This window comes from Eutrigla gurnardus, assembly GCF_963514095.1.
Source record: "Eutrigla gurnardus genome assembly, chromosome: 21".
In the NCBI taxonomy this organism is placed as follows: Eukaryota; Metazoa; Chordata; class Actinopteri; order Perciformes; family Triglidae; genus Eutrigla; species Eutrigla gurnardus.
In genome coordinates, this window is record NC_139932.1 from 19,491,695 (window position 1) to 19,507,338 (window position 15,644).

The 15,644-nt window shown below is 41.8% G+C and overlaps 1 protein-coding gene across 3 annotated transcripts in view; it reads left to right on the forward strand.

Moving 5' to 3' along the window:
* Window positions 1-3,294: 3,294 nt before the first annotated feature.
* Window positions 3,295-15,644, forward strand: part of ano2b (anoctamin 2b) — a 53,728-nt gene continuing 41,378 nt past the window's right edge. For 2 of the 3 annotated variants that reach the window (XM_084039187.1, XM_084039188.1), the window contains exons 1-4: window positions 3,295-3,411; window positions 7,006-7,223; window positions 8,767-8,808; window positions 10,167-10,553. In XM_084039187.1, coding sequence (XP_083895313.1) covers window positions 3,375-3,411; window positions 7,006-7,223; window positions 8,767-8,808; window positions 10,167-10,553 — 684 coding nt within the window. In that variant the 5' untranslated portion in view covers window positions 3,295-3,374. The remainder of the gene's footprint in view (window positions 3,412-7,005; window positions 7,224-8,766; window positions 8,809-10,166; window positions 10,554-15,644) is intronic. The other variant, XM_084039186.1, reaches the window with a different exon arrangement.

The window sequence follows — 15,644 nt, forward strand, 5'->3', positions numbered from 1 at the left end:
TGTGTGTGTGTGTGTGTGTGTTTCTACATGTGTTGTATATGTTTTAAGTTGAGGCTGTAACTGGATTAAACGGATACGAAGCCTCCCTCTAGTCTCCGTTACTCGGCTTAGTGGAAGCTGTTTAGGATGAATATATGAGGCGACGGGACTCAATAGAGAACCTTCCTTGCTTTGTGACTTAATGTTGCTTTTTGTTTGTTTATATGAACATAAAACATCTGTATCTTCAAGGAAACATGTTGTATTTACATTTTCAGTCCTTTGATCAATGACAGCTGGATCTGAAAGTCATAATTATACAGAAAAGGTAATTGTGCCAAGAGAGAGACTTTATTTTGTGTCTTTAAACGTGACCGTTGCCCTGCAGTTCATTCACAGCAGTGATTTGTTTTTGTGATTGAATGTTTTCTGAAATGCATTCATTATCTTTTAAGATCTGAAGTGATACGTTTCGCTGAATCAGACTAAATGTAAACTAAACCTAAACTGCCTCTGACGGTGCAAACTAACTAACTAACAGTGTTAACCTAACATTTTTAATTGGTTTAACGTGTAAATGGCACAACATTACCCATTTTAATGTCGTCTCACAGGGTTTATTTGATTTGTTAGCAAGGAAAAGCCTCTTAATAGACTATTACATGAACTCTTAACAAAATCCAATATGATGCTACATGTCTGGTGAAATAAATTGCTACTCTCCTCATGATTAATTGATCTAATTATAATTTGAAGACATTCATTATGAAACCTGAAAATCCAGGTTTTCCTCATATATCTCAACCAAGGTTTGACATCACTTTTAGATCCTTGATTTAAAAAATACCGACACACTCTATGAAATAGTGATCGTCAAGCAGCCCCATTCTGTTCCACGTGCGATTTGATTTGATGGAGTGACGTCGTCTCCGTGAGGTTGCTGTGGGAGGAAACTGGAGCGGCGAGAATCGATTCGCTGTCTTTTCTCTATTATCTCTGGTTCCTCTCCAGGAAGACATGAACCAGATCAGACGACAGGGGAAATCACAGTGTGTGTGTGTGTGTGTGTGTGTGTGTGTGTGTGTGTGTGTGTGTGTGTGTGCCCTATGGTGTTCTTGAGCATCAGTTTGAGTTTTAAGATCTTCAGGGTGAAGCTGTCCTCACTTCTCCAGGGGTTATTTTAAGGTCGAGGCTTCAGGTTAATTGCCAAAGGTTAAGATCTTCTGAAGTCCTCACAAGTCACTGGAATCGTGCATGTGTGTGTGAGCTTCCATGTGAAATCCACATGCTGATTTGCACATGTGATTATGTTGTGTGGGTGCGTGATGCAGCCTATTTATGGGCGGATGCCTTTAGGTGCCTTAAAGAATGTAAATACAGTTATTTTAACGCCTTTGGATTCAGTGTGTCGGTGTCTCCATTCATGCATTCACATCCTCCTCCTCGTTATGTTCTCTTTCATGTTAGCAACATAATGCTAACTGCTAAAGGTACTGCTTTAATGTCGAGCATTTCAAGAGTCTTAGCTTCCATATGTGGTGATGTATTTCTGAGTGAAACCGGATCGACAGGTGGGGAATAACGTTTGGAGGGATTTCATTTTTTTTTTCTCAGCTGTGTGTGGAGCTGAAGTTGCAGATTGATTGATGATGGATGGATGTCATAACCATATTGGTTGGAATCGGTTGGTTCTAGCTGATGTAGGCACGCAATAAAATGAGTCTAAAAAATTGGATTTTGCTGAAAAAGAAAAATGTGCTTCAATAAAACCAGATTGCCGACGCTAAAAATGCAAAGCGAGTAAAAGAAATATGTCAGTTGTGTACAAGCCAGTGAGCTTAATGTCCCATCAGCCACCTGTGTCCTCCCTGATCTGCTCCCCTCACCTCCTCCTTTAAGTTAACGTTGAACTTGACTCCTCCGGGTCCACGTTGAAGAGGAGCTCGCTGTGAAAGCTGCGTGACAAGGTCAACCAGCCGTAGTCCCAACTTGACCTTTTAGCGGTTTCCTCCATTACAACACTTAGCCGTTAATATTACAGCCTTTTAATATTTAACACCCTGAACATATCTGTACCCGCTGTAACTGGACACTGTGTGTGTGTGTGTGTGTGTGTGTGTGTGTGTGTGTGTGTATGCATGTGTCACATCAGATACCCTTACTGACAGAATAAGAGGGCGCATTAGGAGTGCGCGTTGGTTTGTGCATGCTTTTGTGTGTGTGTGTGTGTGTGTGTGTGTGTGTGTGCAACCTGACACGGCCTCTCACACACTTTATCTGTATTTAGCATCAGTTACCATCGGGTAGAACAATTAGTCGCTGAGGAGGTTGGCCAAGCAATTAGACTGGCAGGAAGCAGAATGTGCAAACACACAACTCTTATTTCTATAGTGCAGTTAAACAAATTAATTCAGTCCATTAATTTCATCAATAAAATGCTTTTAGCTTTGATTGGAAAGGAATAATGTGTTGTGAGTCTCTGATCTTCTGGTCGTTTGTGAGATCTGCACTAATCGGCATTTAATCAGTTTGATTTAACCGGTTTGTTCATACATTAGCATCTTCATACGTGTGCTAGTAGATCAAACAAACCCTGTTGCTCCACAGTGCCCCCAGTGGCCAAAAACTTCACAGGGTGCCTTTAATTCTCACCATTTCTATTTGCTGTTCTTGAGCAGATTATGAAGCGATTGAAGGCGCTGAGAATTAAAAAAAAAGGTGATTAAGTGGACTTTTGAGTGTAGAGATTATGTTGTCACATATTTAAAGCGATGATTTGACAGACTGGAAGCCGGTGTCGACATTTGAAGACTTAATTACAACTTACTTAATTACAAATGAGTCTCTGTTAGGAGTCTAATAGCAGCTTTTTCCAAGAAACACCATCTTTGCAGATGAATTATCAGTTTGTCTGCTATCATATTCAGCTTGTTATCGTTAAAGAGAGATCACATATGTAATCATCTCCCGTTGGTGACTTTGCATCGGGACACCTGGTCCTGGTCCATGCAGCGGACCCCTTAAGACCCCCACAGGTTTGCAGCTAAACCTTAACAGAAGGCCGAGTAATTAATGCACATTAGAGCGCCCAATAATCTCTGCTTGTGTCTGTTGTGGCTGTAATTCCTCGGTGGAACACCCAATCAGCCAGCCGGTCTGTTACCCGTGAGGGTGCCGTGTATTAGGCGAGTGTACACAATAAGCTGAGTTGTGGAGTTTCTGCTCCCCAGTCAGCCATTTGGAGCAGCGTATTATCCCGGCGGAGCTAAGCTTCACTGAGCTGGGGATTGCACTCCTGAGTCACAGTGTTGCCGTGTTTCCTCTCACCTGCTGCTGCTGCTGACGGCGGACCAGCATGGCCGACTGACTGATTCACTCCCTTGGATTGAGAAGAAATGGCTCTCCGCAGATCCCCCTCCTCCACCTGTGCAGGTGAGTGTCACGGTAACCTATAGGAACTCTCCTTTTGTCTGGCCTGTCCCGCCTGTCCCTCCTGTATCCTCACCCGACAAAAAGGACACACTTGACAGGACCACCGTCGAGTAACCCGCCTATTGTGTGTGTGTGTGTGTGTGTGTGTGTGTGTGTGTGTGTCAGCAGGCCGTGTGGGGCAGCCGTCAACAGGCAGCTCTTTACGGCAGGCTGGGTATACAGTTGCATGTGAGGCCGCTGTAGTTTAATTCGATTATTCATCCGGACCCCTCTGTGCTGATGTGCTCCCCCTTGCTGTTCTCTATACTTTGCCACGTTTGAACAGAATGAATCAGCTTTTAGACCTGCGCTCCCTCCCAGTGAACCACGGGCAGGGCAGTAATCCGGGGTAGTTTGCATGGCTGACTGCTTTACTGTAAGAGTGAGGAAAGGTAAAGGAGGTTTAGTTCAGTGAAACAGCAGCAAAGTTAACATTCTCATATTAAACCTCGTAAGTCGAAGGCTTCCCTTGCTGACTTGTGTGTGCATGAACGTTTCATGGGGCTGCTCCGGGGGAAGGGTTCTTACAAAGATGGCAGGCGGGAGAAGTTGGGAATGATTCGGCAGCTCCGGGACGTCACGATTTACAATCGAGCGTCGTGGTGTCGTGTTCCAAAGTCATTATAACGCCGTATTCTTCATGGGAGATGCTGATTGATAGCCAATACTGATACTCACACTTGCTTTGTTCCATCAGTGCTGCTGTATGGAAAGACCACATCCAGACATGTTTGACAACATAAAAATAACAATTTTACAATCTAATACCTTGTTTTCCTTCCAAAAAAGAGAGAGAAACAATTGCCTTGTTAAAAATGTAATATCTTAATCTAACCGTTTACATTTATTATATATAAAAAAAAATAAACTTTCAATAGTATATTGATGTAATGTTAACCCCACCAACATTTTTAAGTGTCTACTTGCGAGGAGTCTTCTTGATCTGCTGCAGATCTTGAAGAGCAAAGATCCAAGTAACACATTTTGAAAGGGGATCTCTGTATAAGCAGATGCATCACTTCTTTAGAGCTTGCATTCATGCACATGTTAACCATGGAGATGGTAATAACATGAAACCAAATTAAACGGGATTAAAAATGTACTCAGCCGTGTCCTGAGGAAGAGGTTTCATACAATCAGTGATGTAACACTGAGGTGAAATGTGATAAAAAGCATTAGCGTCGAGTCTTTACATTTACATTTACATTTAGGTCATTTAGCAGACGCTTTTGTCCAAAGCGACTTACAATAAGTACATTTGTCTTTAAGGGAGTTTCCAAAAGGTTCTGCTATGACATCACGCACGTTTTTAAGGAAACAGAGGAAGAAGGGATCCAGTTAAAAGTCAAAGCCCAATTAAGATGAATCTGTCTCTCCTTGTGAGAGGAAATGTGTCGTTGGATGTGATGACAGAACAGCGTAAAAGTGACAATATGCCATCTCTGAGCAAGAATGAATATTAATCAGTATGTATCCCCCACAAATTATACTAATTTATGCAACAGTTCTATGAGATAGATTGCCTGAAGATACAATGAGTAATATTTGATCAGTGTATGAAATAGTAAAGGAATTAAGATGTGTCCTATTTGGCATCTCTGTTCTCGGGATGAATGTCCAAAAGTGTGTTTTGTTAATCTACTTTATTTTGAACAGAGCCTCATCGTGTTTTTATGTGATGCCCTGCTTTATATTTATACATGAGGGATTTTCTCATTCATTTCCCCTCCTACCAGATCCAAACTGGCGACCCTCCAGCTGCAGGCCTGCCTCTCTAACCTCAGGCTACATGTGCTGCTGTCAAGTGAGCTGTCAGGAACAGAAACACAACTGTTGCCATAAGATATATCTTTTCTTATCGGTCAAAAAGGGGGAGGAAAATATCTCATGTGGTGTGTTTGACACAATGTACAAACTGCATGTGGAGGAGAGACAGAATGAAGTAGAGAGAGCTGTCCGTGGTGCTGAAATGAGAGCACAGCACGTGGCCTGGTGCGTTACTATGGCTACAGCTGTCCCTAAAATAACCATACACACACACATAGTAACCTTATTGTGAAAAAAAAAACGTGGCAATCTGTTGGGGCTCCCGAAGACGCAGTCGTCACCGCTGAACGTGAACTCCCCGAGAGGAAGAGTTTGTAAACAGCGGCTGAGCAACAAGTAATCCCGCCTCCCTGCACGAGTACAACAATGACACGATACCTTCTAGTGCTTTGTGTTCTTTGTGCTTTGAGAAATGACTGTTGAGAAGCCGGCTCTACGTAGGCTTGTGCTTTTTGTAAAGTGCTTTGAGACGGGAAGTCTGTGATTGACTGACACACACTTTAATTTTGCGCAGCGTGAAACAAAGCTTGGCTCAGCCACTTTGCATATTTGTGGCTCCAAATAACAGCGAGCTTGGAACTGGAAATGTTGATCCTGAAAACCCCAGAAGTCGTGAAACCGGCTGTACAGCCCTTAATCAAGAGGCAGGTTTGATAAGAAAACTTTATTCACTTAGAAAACCTGTGTGAGGGGATGAGCAATGCTCTCCACTTTCATATTGGCAGATGTCAAAGCACTTCTGAGCAAGGCACTTAACCCCTCAATGCTCCACTGGAGCTGATACACAATACAGTTAGATTAGCTTAGCATACAGACAGGGGGAAATAGCTAGCCTGACTCCTTCCAAAGGTAAAAGAATCAGCCTCGGCACCACCAAAGCTCCCGAATAAAGACGTTACAACCCTCTGTAAAAGCAAACTTCCCCTTTTTTTTACATGTTTAACAAACAAGCAGTTCATTTCTGAGGTTTCAGGTTCCGGTTCCAGATTTTGTAACCTTTAGACGGAGCTAGCTGTTTCCAGTCTTTCTTTTCTTAACGCTCAAAATTTCAAACTATTGATGCACGACAGAGACATTTACTTTCACCCCTGATAGCGAGAGTTCACTTCACAAGTTAACATTCAGCAACACGTTTCTCCCAGGAGCTTTTCCTCTTATACCTTCAGCGCTTTTCTTTTCTTGACAGCTGTGAAATCTCTCTCAACCAAAACGTGGGAACATTACTTTTATAGTAATGCTGTTGTGTCGATCATTTGACTTTTAAATGTTCGTTTTATCACAAGTGCATAAAGTGAAGCAAAGCTTTGGAGGATTTGGTTCGGCTGCTTGCCTGGATTACCAAAAGGACAGGATGTTAAAATACACCTGAATCAATAGAGTTGAGTCATCCAAGAGGCTCTGGATTCACTCTGTTTGGTCACATTAAAGTAAATATGTACCTCTTCACCACCTCCATGTCTGAGTTTTAGTGACTGACCTCAGAAAACATAAGGACACACAGGCGGCACATTCTTCAGGTATAAACAGATTTTAACCTCAGTGATGCCTATTTGAGGGCTTTGAGGAACGTTCACAAGGTATAAATGAAGAAGAGAAGGAAGCTCAGGGCGCTTACATGGAATGTTTGTGACTCCTCTCTTCAGAAATTACCTCAACACAAGTTCCTTTAAACTTTCAAAAAGCATGAAGTTATGTCGTGGAGACTTAATGACCGTCATTATCTTCCAGAATCGTGGACCAATGGTGCGAGCTTCGTGCGAGTGTCCACGGCACTCAGCGAGTCCTCCTCCATCCACAGCGACAACCTGTACCATCTGGCCAAGGGCATGTCTGGGGCGGGACTGGACCCCATGTCCTACAGCGTCCTGGAGCCTGCACCTTATCAGGAAGAACCCTGGGCTGAGGAATCACAAAGTTTGTTGGAGGTAACTACAGGATTAGAAAGGGTATGTGTTTAGGGTAAAAAAATAAAATCCAAATGTATTATAGTACGATTCTTTTGGATATCAGTATTTTGTTGGGTTTGCTCACACTAGGAACACTAACTTGTAAAAATATGTTAATCATGTAATATTTCCTGCATGGGTAATGTGTTGCACATCCTTGCATCATTTTATGACTTAGCATAAAATAGGAAACAAATCTCATTAAAATGACTTTTAATCTTTATGATGGAGGGAGCTCATCTCCAAGATGTTTTTCCAGATTTTTATTCTTCTTGTCTTTCAAAATCAAAAGTTGAATTGAGATACTGACTTTGAGTAAGAAGTGTGACCACAAGTTCACGGTTAATAGAGGATTAAGGCTGATAACTAGGTTAGCAGTGCCTCAGAAGGCATCTCTCTGTTATCATTGAGTGCTGTAATTAAATATTTTTAAATGCTCATTCTGAGGATGACAGACACACAATTATGAGGCTAATGCAACGCTTCAAATACATATTATATATAGTTGCTAATGTAATTATCGTGTAGCTATGTAGGTCTCCCTCCAAGTTACATCATTAGACTGGCAAAGCAACCGAGGATGCTCCCTCTCTCCACACTGCAAAAAATATCAATCTAACCTGTCATTTTTCAAATAAGCAGAGGGATATTTATTTTATTATAACATAGGTAAAAAATAAGGATGAAGTAGCGCTACTGTTTGTTGCAAGTCAACTTTTAAAAAAAGGTTTTTTTTTTACTATAAGGTGGGATTTTAGATGTAGCATATTTCTGAAAAAGGCAAAACGTCACAGAAAATAATTAGATTTTCTTTCTTGTTTTATTATTATTAATTATTATTATTTTTTTTTTTTTACTGAAAAGGCATTTTGATGGTTATCATCAAGACCAAATGGCTGCTTTAGCACCCCTAATTTGAGTCCCAGCACCCCTTAAAAAATATTGCAAAAATAAATGCACCCAGCCCCTTCACCCAGTTATACCTCATTATCTTTTACAATTTAATTTGTAGTACTTTGTAAAACCAAGTGATGGCGTTTTTTGCTCAGCATTAAAGTAAGAGTGATAGTCCAAAATAACGTTAAAATGTACAGTTTTTTTGTTTTTTTTAAAAAAGGGAGCATTTTTTGGCATCATTGGGTGCTCAGCACCCTTAAAGCTCTGTTCCTAGAGTCGCCCCTGCCAAATGGCAATATGTAAGACAGACACTTTTTACAGTGTGGCATGCTCCGTGCCAAAAAGCGCCGGCGGTGCGCAGGCAGCCTCCAGATCACACGGCGGGATAGACGGGCATCATAACGGCGCGCGATCACGCTGCCGAGTCCTCGCGCGCAGCAGCACCCTTAAAAAAATCTCTCTTTTGACAACACAATGAGACGCCGTCGCTCGTCTCGGACCGTGGACTAACGGGAGTGACCTCAGGTGTCATTTAGGGAGTGATGGGGATGAAGGTGGTGGTGATGAAAAGGGCTGTTAACCGCCAACTTTCACTCCCTCTCTTCTTCTTCTTCTTCTTTTTCTACTTCTCTGTCTGTCTTTAAAGCGCAACACCATGCAGATCTCCCAGAGTGAAGACAAGATCCCAGTAAGTAACATTATTCCTCATTGTATTCTTTGTTTAATTAGCTGTACGTGCCAAGTTTTCAAATTTAACATTTAACGACACTGCTGCAAAACTTCGAGCTTCTGTTTTACGGTAAACTCATCCTAACCGCCGTTTTTTTTTAGCTTCCACGGTCATTTAAACTAAGGTAACATAAGACACGACGACGTTAAAAAACCCTCTTTTGTTGTAATTTTTTATGGTGTCAACAAACAGGTGAAGTTCTTGAAAAGATTTACAACCTTCTGTCAACCTCCAGGTAACATTTCGTCTGGAACCTTCTTCGAGCTAGCTAGCTAGTTAGCACGTTCGGCTAACGTCAAACTAAAGGGGCTCTTCGCCAACGTTCTTTATGTTTAAGTGTCGGCTAACAATAAAGTTCCAGGAGTTTAAAGGTGGCAGCCATTGTCACTTACCACAGCGTCCAATGGATGCTATTATTTAACTGTTAAATTGAATCTAGTATATATATATATATATATATATATATATATATATATATATTCAAACTCTCACAATTATAACAATTATTTTTTAGATTCAGAATATTGGACGTATGTTTGACAGGTGGCCATAATTAAAACTAATGTTAATTAACTACTGGTTTATATGACTAACAAGTTCCCTGTATCACTTTTCACAACAATGTTGTGTTCACAATGTTTTCCCACACATGTAAAAAACATCAGAAGCATGTATAAAGCATTTATGCTGTTAAGCAAGACACAACCAACGGCAGTAAAATGACACGAAATAGGTGAAAAATTCACATTGGGAAACTTGAGCTTGACGATACATCGTGTGTCCATTTATTTATCCAGCTCATTTATTCAAGTGACATTGCATTATTTATTGTTTCAACAAAATAAGAACATAATGACTTTCATGCAAACTCAGCATAGATGTACAACAGCCTGCTGATAAATAAGAAAATAAATCATCCTGCACCGGAGCCTATAGAGCATTCCCTCTTGCGTCCTCCGTGTTTAGTCTCCCTCTCTACGTTCCCTCTGTCTAAATAAAGAATAAAACTGCCAAAGGTGAGCTGACTGCCCACTCTGCTGCTGAAGGTTCTCACTTCAGTGTTTTTGAGAACCTGCCAAAAGCCACTTCTGTTTGCGTGTGCCGACAGGAGATGTTTAAGTTCATTCAAACGCTTATTGCGTAACTCCACTTCTGCGTAAAGGTTCTGTGCATAGTCTCTTTTGTTAAATTGATTGTGATGCCTTGAAATGAGATGAGGGTATGATAGAGAAGGTGGTTTTCTATATCTAACAGCAGCTCTAATGTTCAGTGCTACTGTTCATTTTACATTTTGGATTTCTCTTGGCTCCTTACAGGTCGTGGGCTCACCTTCAAGCCCTCACGGCGGCGGGGAAGGCCTCTGCTTCTATGACGGCCGGCGGAAAGTCGACTACGTTCTGGTCTTCCATCAGCCACGTCACGGCTCCATACGATCTCGGGCCAGCACCTCGGTTTCACACGACAGGCTATCCATCGTTTCCAATGGCAACTTTCCCCCTTCGGTGGGCCCCGATGCGGCGGCAGGAATAGGAGGCAGCATACTGGCGGGAGAGGCTGCGAGTGTCGGCGAGGTGTTCATGGAGCTCGGAGATGCCGGAGGGAACGAGCCAGCGGAGCCGGCTGACCATGAGATGCATCTCATCAGACAGGAGTTTGAGGCCAACCTGCTGGAGGCTGGCCTGGAGATCGAGCGTGACAGAGAGGTGAGTGTGCAGGTACAGCCATGCTAATGTCCTCCTTTCTTCTCCAAGGCACTGTTCTGACAACTGTAATGACGTTATATATTATTAAGTGGTCATGCCGTTTAGAGGGATGATTTTGGTCAGCACTGTTCTCTTGGTGGATTAAAAGCAGTGATTAATCAAGAAAAATGATATCAGAAATAAAATCCCACATATAGAATAACAGCAAAAGGAAACAAGCTCCTCATCTAAACATGTATTGATGAAGTAGGTTCAACAGAGAGTATGTCATCCTCTAATAAGCAGTCATTTGAGCATTGTTGTATTCTGTTGGTCTGCCTGTGGGACCGATAAGAGGGCTTCCTCACCATTGAGACAAGGTACTTTGCATTTGGTCTAGTTAAACATTTTATCGCCAATTAGAATTGGAATATTCTACAAAGGTGCCTTCAGGGGGCTTTGGAAATTCCCAATTGCCAGCTGTGTTGCAGCTCCATCAGTTGTAGTAATTGTGCACCAAATAGTCCAGACCATGGAGTTACCCCATCACAGTTGACAGAGACCTCTATAAATAAGGCTGCTGTTTTGCTCAAATTCACAGTTTATTTAGCCTATATCTTCCCACAGCTGTAGGCGGGGAGAAAGAGAGCATTGTGGTAGCTTTGAGCTGCTCCCAGCGGTAGGATCAGCCCCTTGGAGAACGCCACGGAGCTCAGTCCTGACAATTGTGCTACAATAATGCATACATTTGACGGTTTGTGGGTCAGGTTTTCATAACCGTGGGTGTGGGTATTAAAAAAACCCTGATACATGTTATTCAGTGCCTTTGTATTGGGCATCACCCTCACATTTATGTGTGTATTGTCAATTAAGTAGACTTGAAGTGTAAATAACCGCTTTAGTTCCAGTTTTGGCCAACATCGCGGCTGCTAACTCACCCAGATGGGTCAACTAGGTGCCTCAGTTGCCTGTTTTGGGAATACACTGCAGCTGGCTGGTAAATGAAGGATTTAACCTGTTTGTGCATCAAGTTATTGTTACGTCGGGCAGTTTGTTACGCGGTGTTCACACTCCGAGTGACAGAAGCAACAAAACGGCCACGCGTGGCTAGCTACATTGTCAGTGAGTCACCGTTGAAGTGCTGCCCAAGCGCTTTGTTGGCGAACTATGTTGTTAGATAGCACTTCAGTCTCTATGTGGTGTAACAGGAAGCTGAGCTCAGAAAAATGGCGGCTACGAGTGGTGGGGATAACGTTACAGGATGTGTTGAGGTCGTTTTTTTTTTTTAGGTTTAGTCTTCCAACTACAAAAGCAGTTTATAGGCACAGAGAGAGAGAGCTTTGACGGTGACGGTGAGTAGTCAGCAGTAACATTATAGCCACGGACGCAGCAGTGCAGTGAGTGTTCTGTTTGTAGGTGAATAAATGTTACAACTCCTCAAGAGCCAGATTAACGTGTCCTGCTTGCTACCTGCTGATTAAAGGGAAAATTAAAGTGGAGCGACCAATTCGGCTTAAAGTGGGCTGACCTTTTAAAAATCAAATATTTGTACTCCTAATTAAAAGCCTTGTGGCAAACCAGGTGTTGTTCTGTCTGAGAGGTAGGAACATTAATGTATTAACGTAAAAGCCCCCTGGACTCAAGATTAAAGGTTTTTATTGTCGTTGTTTGTTCCAGAGCTGTGTAGACTGAGGGGATCTGCAGTCGGGTGACAACTCTCTGTGGATTTGTCCCTTTGTGACTCAATTTTTACATTATTCAAAGTAATCTGTGTTCTGTTTTAACCTAAAAACATTCATTGGTTCAGCTTTAAATATAGAGCATTAGCAGGTAATGGTAAAAAAACAAATTAGAAAACCACAAGCATTTTCCTTGGCTGGTCTGTTAGTGAATGACGGTTAATCTTTTTGATGGCAAACCCTGTAGAAGTATACTTTGAGACATTAACCAGCAGCCTGTGGTGTGATACACAAACTAGATGCTACAGTTTTACTGACAGTATCTGATGTAACTCTGTCTTGAGCTATTTAAGGTGAGTGCCTACATAGGAAGGCTCAGATGGTAGAGGAAAGAGGAGGGTGAGACTCGCTCGATGCGCTGCTGAGGATATATGTTAGCTATTAAAACCAGCAGGAGCCTCGTGTCACGAGCAGCTTTCTGTAAAACTCTGAAATGTATCATGTATTTACCTTTCCTGGTTTATGTAAAGTGATGTTCTGCCTTCCTTTAGAGCAAATAAAGAGCAGGCACAGTCATGGCTGAAGGCACGCTAACATTTTCACCTGTGTCCTCAGTATGGGTGCTGCGGTGGTGCATGAAAAATCAACAAAATACAGCCAACTGCACAATATATCCATATAAACTAATACACAGGAAGGTCCAGTCCGTTAAAGCATATTAATAAAAGGTTTATTCTCACAAATGCTACATAAGATCATATAAATATGATCTGTTTTCCTTCGGCCGTCCATATATATCGGCAAACTTAAATTTCAAGTCAGTAGACTGCACCTTGTTACGTCACGCTATATGACAACAAAATGAATTCTTTTCTGACTTCTTTTGAGCACGGTATAAACATCCTAAGAAAAAGACGGCATAAACATACAGAAGATAAAAAAAAATATGTACCCTGTTTTCGGAATTAATGAGACAATTATCTCTGCAAGGTTTTTATCCTTTCCCGCTGCAGGAAGCTCTCATTTACTTGCTTGATTTTATGGAAGCAAACATGTCCCACACTGGGATTGCTATGAATGATGGGAGGGCGACACCACATAACCAGCCTGAATGCATTTCAGATGCATCATCTTATGTCCCTGAAGCAGTTTAACTGAGAAACGGAGAAACATCGCAATGTCCAGCAGAGTAGAATGGGCTTTACGTCTTAAAAGTAATACAATTGTGTGATTTAAGAAAGAGCTTGTATCCAGGGCAACGCACAAAGATGCATAAATTGGTGCAGGCTGCACCAAACCTACAACAAGTCAAGTCTGGTGAGTCATTCAGCCCTGTTCCTTCCATCCAGAAACACTTGCCGGAAGGACAAAGGAAACCTTTAACCAACAATGTTAACAGCCAATAGTGTGAATCCGTAATGATTGTTCTGCGTTCTCCAAATATATTGAACATACCGTCTAACGGGAGCAGACCAAAGTTGTGGAAAAGTTATTGTGGATGTGTTGCCAACACAGCTGCTGCGCCAGCCTCTTTGTATGGATTTTCTAATTAAACCTGAAACGGGCAGTTTTGTTTTGACATGAACAAATCGCTTTGCAGTGACTGTGTGTTACGTGGCAACCGATAGTTGCATGTGTGTGTGTGTAGTTCAGTGTGTGTGTGTGTGTGTGTGTGTGTGTGTGGGGAAGTCGCTTGGCACACAGTCTGTGCGCTCTGTGCTCTTGTAGTGGGACTGCAGGCTCGCTGCCATGGAGTTGTACAAATGTAGTTATTGTTAAAGTTCCACTGGTTACTAAATGAGCTCCTGCTGCTCTTTGGCTCCGACTCCGAGAGGAAACACTTGGGATAATGAAGTGTGTCTTGGCTGTTGGAGGCTGCAAAGAATGTACTTTCTTAATTTCTGCTTCGGATACTTGATCTTGTGTATTAACCGATACCAGTGCCTTAAACTAATAAATATGTATATATTTATAGCTCCAATTCCAATGATGAGGGAGTAAAGGATTGTGTTTTTATATTTGCATTGATTAGAAAAATCTTGGCATCGATAGCTTTAATTACGTGTTGTAAGCTGCTTACTGCTAACGTGATAATTCGCTCTCTAATATCTCTATTTTATATTGCTGTGAAAACATTGAACACATCATGGTTACATTTTAATTTTCTTTGCCAGATGCTAATTTGTTTTTACTAAAAATAGCTTGGAAGCATCATCAATGCAACCTGCATACATTATCTGTTAGTGCTGTTATTTGGCCAAGCATGACCCACCAGCCCTTAACAGCTATCATTAAGTCGCTCTCTCCACCTGCCAATTTCAACACGTAGCATTATGAGGGAAGAAAATAGGTGGTACGTGTTTGCACATGTGCAGTACTGATCGGACAGGATGTACGGATCAGATAACGAGTGACATGTGGTGTTGTTGTTGTTCCTGTGTAGCATAAATTGCTTGACAAATTATATAAAGTTTAAATATGGGTTTCCAAGAGACTCACAATGTTCAGGGAAGAGTCAGCTGCACTTCTAATGCATGTGTGCGTCTATTTCACCAAATACATGTGACTATATGGACAACGCCTGTGCTGGCGGGCAGCCCGTTGGCGGTATGTGCGGTCTGCAGGCTAGTATTAATCAGATTGTTGACGGTGTGGCCACGAAGCCTAAACCAGGAGGAGATTAGCTGACTGACTGATAGCTCCTTATCTCATGGATTGAGGGGTAGATTGAATCTGCTGCCGAGAGAGCGGCCAATATGCAGAGGAAGACTAGCGTTCCAATATCCCTCATTTGAAAGGAGTGAGGGGTACTCTTACAAAATGACTGACAAACATAATTACACTCCTTCCACCGGCTGGATGCGGTTGTAGGAGGTGCTGGCAGAGAGGAGGAACATTGTCTGCTGCTCACTTACTCACTCTATAGATACACTTGGAAAATGGTAAAGCATTGTATAATCTCCGTGCAGATAGTAAAATAATAGCATAGCAAATTAGCAAATTAAAGTTGCTTTAATTATAATTCATGAATTTCATGCCAAACCAGCATAAAAAAAGAATGTGTCCACACCAGAATGGTAACGGATTCCCTCTCTAATTTGGAATAAATTAATTTACATTAACTGCTGACCTGTTGGATTATAGGCGCGTTTGATGTGTGCCAAAAGGTTTTAATGAACATTGTAATACTTGTTGAGGGATTACGGTTAATCTAAAAGCTGTCGTTAACACTGTTTGTGGGCATGTTATTAAATGACGTACATCAAATAACACTTTATCCCAAAATCTGCTGTTTAGCTTTTTTAAATATTTAGCTTATGTGAAAAATACTCCTGGCTTTGGCTTTGTTTCCTCACAGCAGAATGTGAATATATGAATCAGTGACAGTCAGCAAACACAACGGTTAGAGCAGGTTGTGATATTGTAAATACAC